This window comes from Podarcis melisellensis (assembly GCF_964234715.1).
Source record: "Podarcis melisellensis genome assembly, chromosome: 8".
Lineage (NCBI taxonomy): Eukaryota > Metazoa > Chordata > Lepidosauria > Squamata > Lacertidae > Podarcis > Podarcis melisellensis.
Window position 1 is genome coordinate 43,088,664 of NC_138540.1, and position 10,818 is coordinate 43,099,481.

The 10,818-nt window shown below is 49.8% G+C and overlaps 1 protein-coding gene across 1 annotated transcript; it reads left to right on the forward strand.

Annotated features, from left to right (window-relative positions):
- The first annotated feature begins 1,951 nt into the window (after positions 1-1,951).
- On the forward strand, positions 1,952-9,631 carry LOC309374951 (farnesol dehydrogenase-like). Its single transcript, XM_081920244.1, has 6 exons — positions 1,952-3,360; positions 3,865-3,972; positions 5,315-5,454; positions 6,478-6,574; positions 7,385-7,509; positions 8,559-9,631. Exons 1-6 carry the CDS (start codon positions 3,276-3,278, stop codon positions 8,733-8,735), a joined length of 732 nt encoding a protein of 243 aa, XP_081776370.1. The 5' UTR covers positions 1,952-3,275; the 3' UTR covers positions 8,736-9,631.
- The last annotated feature ends 1,187 nt before the right edge of the window (positions 9,632-10,818 follow it).

Genomic DNA, 10,818 nt, shown 5'->3' on the forward strand with positions numbered 1-10,818 from the left:
CTTCTGTAGCCCACCCCTGATTATCACCTCTGGATTTAGCCATAGGTGGGAGTAGGTAAGTTGCTGGAGGAAATGGGTTATGAGAGGGCTAAGTGTGTATGTTTACAGGTGTGTGTAGACACATGTGTGTGCATGCTTGCAACTCTCTGTGGTGCAGCATCGACAGGAGGCAAGTCTGGATTTGCCCACACCATCACAGGTCCTCCAGGTACAACACTCTCTCACTCTTTTGCACTGACATGGGCTGGAGACTGAATCTGCTCCCTGCCCCCAGCTGATTGCAGCCATGCAGAATCTTGCCCGCTTCTCCCTGCCCAGGCCTGGCCTGTGTTCTGTTTCCTGGTCACAACAGAACGTTGGCAGCTGCCTCTTCTGCACAGTGCCCACCTGTGTCCTTGGCACATTGCAGAGTACCGTAATAGGAGAGACAAGACACAGGTCCCTGCCCCAAGGACCTCACAGTTATGCTTCGGTAGGCAAGGGAAGTAACACACAAATGAGGTACAAGCACAGCAGGAGAGGACTACAGTAGATGCCATGATGCTTTTAGGTAACTTCAGACTTTGTGGGGGCACTTTAAATAACAGGGTATATTATTCCACTCAGCCCTGCTGCATTTGGAGGCCCTCCTGCCCCGAGAGCATTACTGAACACATGCAAATTACAGTCCTGGATGTTTAGGCTTTGTATCAGTTACTAATGAGTCCTGGATCTTGTTTCAGGCACTATTCTGTGGGTAGTCCTTCAGCTGCCTGTACTATTAGATGCTGTTGTTTTATCCCCTTTGAAAAATGGCCATTGCTCTAAAGCAGCTGGTCCTTCAAGCTCCTGAGGCCACAGCTATTTCTGTGCTGAATGTGTGTGAGGGGATTCATTTTGCCATAGGCTGTGCCACGGCGTAGTATGCCTGCTGGAGTTAGCGGGGCCTTGTCTGTGTGACCCATGCCCTTGGTACTGCAGCCGTCTGTGCAGAGGTTGATGTGCCAAGGAGCCTCCCTGCTCTGGGCGGCCGAATGGAAGAATATTGAAAACTTCTTTTTCGTCCCTTCCAACCATGTACAAAAAGTTGGGCCTGGCACCTTATCCTCTAGGGGTGGCATCCGACTTTTATTTCTCATCCCTTCCATGGTGTGGGGATGAAGCTTCAGTGGCCCAGCCTGCACTGCTTTTTGGGTGGCAGATATGCAAGCTCCATGTCTACATATTCCTTTTCAACCTGCTTATTGTTTCCCAAGGAGCCTTTTCCAATTTCAGATGACAATAAAAAGAGATTTTGCGAATTTGAGACTCGTGTTCTCTGATACTGCGAATTCAGAACCTCAGGCCAGGTCAAACAATTTCTCCATTCAGACCAATATTGTGTACTTTAGACAGGCACCACCAGCTCTGCCAGGGCTTTAGCTGAGACTTTCCCCATCACTCCATCCCTGAAGCCAGCAGGGCCTGCCAGGATTTCAGGTGTGATCTTCTGCCTGCAAAGCATGACTATATGGAAACCCACTGTGTTCACTTAGGCAGGGTAACTCCCTAAGAACTGTGCATTTAAACCCTATCTAGTTACTGAGATCCAACAGCAGGTCACCTGTTAATAGGAGCAAAACCTCCACACCTGTTTCCCACTGGCTTCAGGCTCATTTAAGCAACCTACAGCAGGAGCCCCACCCCACCCAGTGACATTAAAAAATGTGCCCCCCCTTACTTTTGCAAACTCCAAGCTATAGGAACAAAGGAATTTTATTTATTTATTTTTACAATTCAGGCTGTAGAGAGGTGGGTGTGGCCAGTGATTTGTTGGTTTTGGAGATTTGGTTTTAATTTTTACCCTCTTCCTGGCACCCCCAGCCGGCAGCCAGATTGCACTGAAGTTGCCTCTGCCTACCTCTTCTTCCCCACACAATGACTCCTCACCTTGCCTACTGTTCTGGCCCCTGCAGTGGTGTTGCTTCAAACTAAGAACACAAGGTGGCACTCTTGAGCCACAGGCCCAGGGAGGGATGCTGCCACCAGATTATTATGTTGCCCAACCAGGAACTTCCCATCCCAGGAAATGGGAACACAGGAAATTGCTTTATAGTGAGTCAGGCCGCTGGTCAATCTAGCTCAGTATTGTCAAAAATAATTGGCAGCACCTCTCCAGGGTTTCAGCCGTGGGTCTCTCCCAGGTCTACCTGAAGAGGATTGAACCTAAGACCTTCTGCATGCAAAGCAGGTGCTCTGCCACGGATGCCTTTCCCAACTCACACTTCCTGTCGCTCCACTGCAGTTCAACTCAAACCACAAAAACATCTGGCCAGGCCAGGACTGGTGCTCTTCATTTTGCATTCATTTTGCAAATCTTCATGAGCAAAGTGCTTTCTTCCAATGTACCCCAACCTTACCCCATACCTCTCCTGGTCAGCCCCTCAGAGAGAGGCTGTTCTGTGCATTCACTTATAAGCCTATCTTCACTTATTGCAATACACGTGGCCTGGTGCTTCGCTTTGGGCCAATAATTCAGCGCCTGCAATGCTTAGCTTGGTTCCACTCTGCCAGAGGGCCAGCAGGAATGAGGGGTATCTAGTGCAAGGAATGCACTCTGAATGCACTGCAGAACCATGGAGTTTCCCAAATCATGAGCGAGCTGGAGTTAGAGGGAGTGATCAAAACTCCTTCCTCCCCGCAATAAATATTTGGATGGTTATTGAACACAATCTGTGGCTCTCTTCACTGCGTAGATTGACTGTGCAAGAGGGCAGTGATGTACTTGTCTGTTTTGTAGCATGTCCCTCCACCACTGATATCAACATTTGCCTGCCCACATGGTCCTCATTCTCTTCCATTCTTTGAACTCAAGTCAGAGGCGACATATGTAGCCAGCTGAGCCCTCCATCAGAGACTCGAGAAAGTTCGTTGCACCTTAGCTTGCCGTAATCTTGAGGACAGAGACGATGGCACACGGCACCCCACAAGCCATGTGCTGAGCCCATCACCTACATAACCAGCCAAGACTGCAGCCAAAGCGACTTAGTTTACGTGGGACACTGGGAGGCCGGCAGTCTCTTTCATCAAGACCATCTCGGGGAAGGATCTATTGCCTGCCAGGTTGTGAGACCCGAGGCTGAAGATGTGCAGCATGAACAGGACCAGGAGGTGGAGATACAGGGTGGTGGGTTGGGCTCTGCTTCCTTGGAGGTGGGACTCCTAGGTGCTGCTTTCCCTACTTATTCTCCTGCGTGGAAACCGCAGCCCCACTTGTCGTTTGGCGACTCTCCTCTGAACAGCCTCTCGTTGCCAGGATGTCCGCATCGGACCGGGTAGTGGTGGTGCTTGGCGGAGCTGGCACGGTGGGCTCTGGCATTGTCAAGGCGCTGCTGGAGAAAGGTAAGGCTTACATTGATGTGCCTTCCATCTTGCAAGAGCCTGGGTCGAGATTCATTGACTGGGTCTGTGTGTGTCTGCCTGAATGCATATACTTGGGGCGGTCTGAGTCCAGCAGCTGCACATTCAACTATCTTTCCATAGTGTTCTGATCTGTTTGACTCCTGCTACCAATTGCTTGTTTCTACCAAGCGGTGATGAGCTCCAAATATACCATGGAAGTCCTGATATTCTAACATCAGGCGTGTGTGTGTGTTGACAGTATCTGTGACTAGTGTGCTTTTTGGAAGCACTTTGCACGCACCCAGAAGCCACTTGTGTCTCTCTCATCAACTCATGTGCCCAAGGCGTGAGCCCTAGCATTGAAAACAGTTGCCAAGTCCAGGCTGAGCTCCGTTTCATCAGCTCTTCCGCCATCAATCAGACATAGGAACTGATACAATGGCATCCATGCCTCCTCCTTGTGCCCAGGGCGTTGCCTCCTCTGATCCTTTGTCATCTGTGCAGGCTTCCAGGTTGCTGTCATTTCTCGAGACAGAAGCAGATTGGAGAAGCTGAAACAGTTTCTGCCTCCATCAGCCTGCCAGCGCCTGCACACCCTGGTTGGGGACGTAGGTAAGACTTTGTGTGTAAGACCTCGGCTGCGGTGCTTCTGAGGGCCAGTGTGGGGCTGCTGTGGGGAAACACTGGGCAGAGGGAGTGGAGGCGGAAATGTATGGATGGTGGAGAAACTTGTTTTAGTTTGTATCTAAAGGTGCTTCTGTCAAATCTGCACTTTCCGAACTAATATCCAAACCAAAACACAACTGTTCTTCGAAGCTGATATTTATCCAAATGCAGTTCTCCAACCACCTGTGTTTACAAAAATGCATATATGAGGGGAAAGTGTGCATTAGAATGCAGAAAACAAGATGCAAAAAATAAATTATATTGAGGGAAACTGCTTGCAAAAAAAGTGTACATTATTCAAAACTGCATATAATAATGTGCTTATTAGAAGAACTTAACACTAAAATGCTGGCGAATTTTCATAAGGATTTTTTTAAAAAATACCCTCTAATTTCTGCAAAAGTGTGGAGAATTGAATTTCAGTTTAGACAAATGAGAAACCGAGAGAAGCGAAACAAACAGGTCCTTCCATCCCTGCTGGAACGGTATCTCCATAATGTCCGGGACGGCAGCTGGGCTGGATGGTGGAGGGAGCACAATTTTATCAAGGTGTCCAGAGCTAGGAAAAGGGAAGGCAGAAGGCGTCCAGCAGACAGGCAGCCTTCACGCTGCAGGCGGTTGTACGGCTCCCTCCAGCAAAGAACTGATCAAGGCTGCCTTGAGAAAAGCAGAGCCAAAGGCAGCCTTTGCATGAATCTGGGGAAGCATTTCGGGATTTGCATTTTGCCGGCCAGCATCGAAAGATATTGTGATAAAATGAAGGCGGCAATGTGCACCACATGCAATCCTATAGCCTTTAGAATTCAAGGTACTTTATAAATAAAAAGTGAGGAAGGTGATGGTCCAAAACTGGGAACACTGAAGAAGAAGAAAATAAATAGCAGAAAGTACCTGAATTCTCTTGGGAAAATACAAATTCAAATTGTTGCAAGGAAACTCAAGCCTACTTTTTCTTTTCTTTTTAAGGAAGCCCTGACAGGTGAGGGCAATTCTCTCTCTTTTTTGAGGTTTGAAGATGAATCCCCAGCCGTGGGATGCACCAGCCTGTAATCTGGGTCGCTGCAATCCTTAAGGGCCATTTCATATCTGCAGGATACAGGCATCATGCTGTTATTGGCAGGCCACCTGTAGGTGAAGACCCTTGGGTGGCCTTGCTTTTTTTCTTCCTCCATGAGTTTGGCAGGAGGGGAAAGGCTCTGGGCTGTTTGGGAGTACAGATTGATAATGCTGGGGGATGCAGCCACCTGCTCTCGCTATCTCTGCTCCTAAATTTATCCCGTCTATCCAGGTTCTGAGGAAGGTGCAGAGGCAGCCAAGGATGCTCTGCTGAAGAGCACTGGGAAGGTGACGGATGTGGTGTCCTCCTTGGGCTTCAGCTGGTGGCAAGGGGGTCCCCCTCTCGCTCAGACCCTGAAGGAGCTGCACCGGGTGAGCAGGGAAATAGATCAGAAACAGGGGTGCCCCTAGATTGTCCCTGTTTTGCAGGAAGGATTCTAGTGCATACCAGGAATCTAGGTTTGTGCTCTGTCACCCTAAGACAACAAATCCACTTTTTTAAATTTAGAAAACTGGCCCTTTTTTGTAGTAAATTAAGTGATGGGGAAATGCATTGAAAAGTGTGGGATGAACAAATCATTAATGGGAACAGGGGTACCAACTTGAATAAAATATTGTAGGGGCCCAAATAAGCCCTTACAGTGTACACACCATTTGAATGGGAATGCCCATCAATTTTGTGGGGGCCTGGCCCCCTCAAATATTTTATTGTGAGGGCCAAAGCCCCCATGGCCTCTAGGAGTTGGCTCCTATGAATGGGAAGATGCATAAAGACCCCACAAGGATATGAGGTTCAATGCTCATATATGACCTGCCTGCAAGAAAATAAGATAGGACACTGTATAACTTCTGTGTAAGCTTTGTGCAAGCAAAACAGATTGTCTGAACCCAAAGTTATCCAGATCAATCCTCTCCCATTCTCTTTCCTTCTCCCTCTCTCTGATGGATAGATTCTGTTTGCTGGCTTTGGGGGCCATTTCTATGATAATGGTACTCTTCCCCTGAGTTGGTCTTGCTGGCAATTCTATACTGGAAAGTGCTATAGCCTTTTTAATAACAACGCATCTCTGCCCATTGGAGCAGCACTTCCTCCTTGATGCTGGCCAAGCCAGGGTTGAGGGCTTTGGGGTAAGGCCAGCCATCAGGTAGAATGTTGATAGAAACACCGGAAGTGGCACTGGTGCTTTTAAGCAATGCAAAAAGCTGGGACAGGAATAACTGGCCATAGATCATGGTTTGTAGTGGCAGAGAGGCGGATTCCTAATTTTAAGAAAACTGTAACTTGATCACATTTGCAGAAGAGGTGGGATTGTGTGGATCACCTCTTTTGGAGAATCTTGGGATACTTCAGCTGGGACAATGAACACGGGTGTCCCTCTGTTTCCTCTCCCCCAGGTCCTGGACACCCTCCTTCTCAGCACCTTCACTGCCTGGAAGGCCTTCTTCCCCCTCGTGAAGGACAACGCAGATGGAACCTACACTTTCATCACTGGTGAGATGAGCTGGGTTGGTCTGCAGAAGATAACTTTGGGGAGAGAACTTTTGCTGGGGCTTCGGTCAGCCTCTCTTGCCCAGTAGCAATAGAAATGCACCTTTCATTTCAGTTCGCAGGCCCTCATTGCTTTTCTACCTTTCCTTTCCATACCCTCCCTCCAATTAAGTCCTGCATGCCTGAGCATGTGGGCAGATGACCAGCATTTGTGGGGCAGCAGCTTGTGCCTTGTGGGGCTAGGTTGGCAGGGACTGAGCCATCATTGGCACAAAAGCTGCCCTGTTGAGAGCTACCCAGGCACATGGGAAGAAGCTGCCTTTTACCAGATCGGATTTGCTAGCCCAGTGTTGCCTTCTCAGACTAGCAGTGGTCTCAAGGCACTTCCAGACTGTTTCCAGGTGGGATTCAATCACATACCAACAAATTCAGGTTGCGCAATTACAGTTGGCCAGGAAGTCTTGCACAACAAACCTGCTCCCCGCACAAAGACTGGACTTTTTGAAGTAAGGGAATTGATGGGGAAATGCACTGGGAAATGTCTCATCAAAGTAGATATTCTCATAGTTGTCAATGTTTCCCTTTTTAAAAGGGAAATTCCCTTATTCCGAATAGGATTCCTTGCAAGAAAAGGGAAAAGTTGACAGCTATGGATATTCTACATCATCAAAGTTGTCTGGGAGGTCTCCCATTGGCTGCCAACATATCCTTTTAGATGGAAAGAGCGAGGACTGAACCCTGGACCTTCTGACTCAGCCACTGGTGGTGATGGCAGCTCCTTCCCTCCCAGCTAAATCAGCTTCTCTGTTTCAGGAGGGGCTGGCGAGCGCCTCCTCATGCCAGGCACAGGCTTCCTGACACTGGGGGCAGCGGGGGCCTTGGCCTTTTCTCTCATGGTCCGTGAGGAGTACCCAGACGTTCCTTGCAAGCTGAATGAGGTCAGTGCCGGGTTTGTTGGTGGGTCAGCTAGCTCCCTACCCACGTGGGGAGTAATTTTGCCCTCCCAGGGCTGTAATGAGTGGGGTGTTCAGCATCTAAGAACATAAGAAGAGCCTGCTGGATCAGGCCCACAGGCCCACCTAGTCCAGCATCCTGTTCTCACAGCTGCCCCAACTGGAAACCCGCAAGCAACAGCTGAGCACAAGAGCACACTCCTGTCCTGTGGTTGCCAGCAACTGGGATTCAGAAGGATACTGCCTCCAGCCATAGAGACAGAGCATAGCCAGCATGGCTAGTAGCCAGATCAACAGCAGGAGTAGCCAATGTGGCACCCAGGAGATGCTGTTGGGTCCTGACTCCCATCAGTCCCAGCATGGCTCAATAATAAGAGAAGATGAGGATGTAGTCCATGTTGGCTACTGATCTGTGGGGTTGGTTTCCCTTGCAGGAGAGAGAGCTGGAGACTTTGAGGTTTCTCTGTGAAGTGTGTGTGTGTGTAGTAGTCCCCAGGCAGACTCAACCCTGATGCTCAGTGCTCCCCCTACAGCTCCTTCCAAGCCTCTTTCTAGCACCAAACCCAGCAGATCTTCCGCGGAACCTTTAACTCACTCAGAACTTTGGGGAACACCTTCGGAATGACTGAGATCAAAGCAACCCCATTAGGCAGGGTGTTGCTGCCATCCGCCTGCCTCAGTAGACTTTGGCGGACTGCAGGTGGGGCAGTTGAAGGTGCCGAGTTGTGCTGCTAGAGGTTCACCATGGGTCTGGGATAAATGAAATGGCCACTGTGCTGACTTTAATTGATCCCAGTGAGCCGCAAGTCTCTGGCTGGCAGGGTCCATCCAGCAGGAATGGGGAATCAGTCGCCCTTCAAATGTGTCTGCACTACAACTCCCATCATCCCTGACCAGTGGCTGTGTTGGGTGCTGGGAGTCTGAATCCAACAATGTCTGGGGGGCTTCCCAATTGTGTGCGGATCAGTGAGCGCCTGGCGCAGCCTCCCCCCCCCCCCATGTCTCTTCTGGCACTGTTTTGGCTTTCCCGGCAGGTGAAAATCAACATGGGTGTGACGACGCCAGAGCGCCTGGGCCCCGGGTACGTGAGCCACCTGGAGGTGGGCGAGGCCGTGGCTTCCCTGGTGCACAAGAGGATCGTCTCACATACGGTGCTGAGCGCCAGCTCGCCTGCTGACCTCAAGACCCTGGCGCTGGAAGGGAAGCTTTGAGGCGCCGGCTAGGAGACTTGCCAGCCATACCCACCCATAGTCTCTCCCCTTATGCCACTCCCTGTGTCTCTCCTTGGTGCCTGACTGGTAGGGAAAGGGTGCTTTTCAGCCCTGAGGCTCCTTCTCTCCTGCTCTGGCCCTTCTTCAGAGCCAGATGTGCACAGAGAGGGCACATCAACATCACACATAGAAACCAGCACGAGCCACTTCAGGGAGGTAGTGGCTCATCTGGTGGTGGATCTGGTTGAGAGAGGGAGAAGCTCCTCTGAGCAACCAAACCTGACCCTCCCCAGGGAAGCTTTGGTCCTCTAGCTGGTTGCACATCAACAGCCTGCCCGGAGAGTCTTGTGGTGGGTGGGCTTGCAAGATTGGGCAGGGAAAAGGAGAAACATCAAGTCCCAGTGGTCGTGAAAGAGGGTTTAAGGAGGCCAGGGGGGTGCTGGGCATTTGTGGCTTGGTTCAGAGGGGCCCCTCTCATCCCAGAAACAAGATGGGTTGTGTTAGATTTGCCTTTAAATAAAACAACCATTGCAAAATTATGAGCAGCTTACCAGGCAACCCCTGCTTTGGGGGACTCGCTGTGTGTCCTACAAGCCCACCCAACCCTTTTGGACTACCTTGACGATGTCCTGTCTTCCAGGCAGATGGTTCCAACCTCCAAGGCACTAGTTTCCTTGCTCTGAAGAGCTAAAGATACCCTGCCCTTGAGTCTCTCTATCTCCCCCCTCACCCCATTGTAAGTGCAGCCCAGCATTTGGAAATGGCCTGTGGCCCACCTAGCCTGGAGAGGAGGGTGCAAGAGAGAGACAGAGATGCCAACAGCCAAGCACTCGCTGCACATTCCTGTCCCCGTCTTGCCATGTTCATTTGCGCCTTTCACTAAACATTGTATTATATTTAATAAACCCTTAATACTATCTATTGTGCTTTCCTTTCCTTTCTCTTGCTCTCCCTCTTTCTTTTAAGTGCATTTTGGAGGAGGTATTTGTGGGGGGGGGTGCTGGTTGGGCATCTGCCTTTTGGGGTGGGTGACTACAAAGCAGCAATGAATAGCAGCCCCAGTTGATCTTTGCAAGGGTTAACACTGAGGAGAAGGGGGTGTTGCAAGGACCCTTTTGAATCCAGGCAGAAATCAGGCACCATTTCGGACCCCTCTCCTAGATGAAGCAAAGCACGTTTTCAATCCACATGAACCAACCCATTCCGAAGCAAGGATTTTGCAGCAATGCAATCATATTTGGGAGAGCTCAGCACCGAAGGTCCCTGCCTGGCTCCCACTAGCTGTTTTCCAAGGCCCCCTCCTTTCCAGAGAAAGTACGTGCCTTTCTGCAAGGAAAGAAAAAAGAATGAGAAGCATCTCATCTCCCTTTCTGGTGGGCAGGAGTTTTTGTGTTAAACGATTTCTATCGAAGAACAAAGGGGCCATACATGCAGAAGTTGGAGGGGAGTCGGGAAAACCCCACCCAGAGGGCAGATTGTTGTCTTAGAAAACACATCCCTCTTGTTAAGCTACCACAAGATGTTTGTTAAGGTCCTTCTTACAGGCCTATGAAGAGAGAGATCTTAAATGAATATAAACTTCTCTTTGAGACTCACTGTAAATTGCCTCTGTCCCCTGCCCTAGTCCAGCTCAATGGTGGCAGAACCATTCAAATCACATTTACATTCAAGAGGGCCATGTGGCTTTGTTTCAGTTGCAGTAGCAAAGAACTCTTATAGGGTTTGGTTGTTTTTGAAGGTGGGGGGGGGTTCAGTCTGAATGACACCCATGGGTCCATTCCAAACCTGTGATTCTGTGTCTGTGGGGTAAGAGAAAGGTGACAGCTCCTTCATTAAGGCAATGGTCTTAACTGGCTAGCTAAGTACTGCCATTTACATGCCCAAAGAGGTTGTCTTGATGCCATAGACACAAATGGGTGGGCTTTTTCTCACCTCACCTGGCTGGATGCCAAGTCATCCTAGGAGGGAGAAAGGTGTGGAGTGGGGCTGGGTGTGTTTCGGCTGATATTGGAAGCTGGAGACACAGAGGCTTGTCTTGCTCTGTGTTGGACCCAAAGTTGTGGTTTGGGGTTTCTCTGGAAAC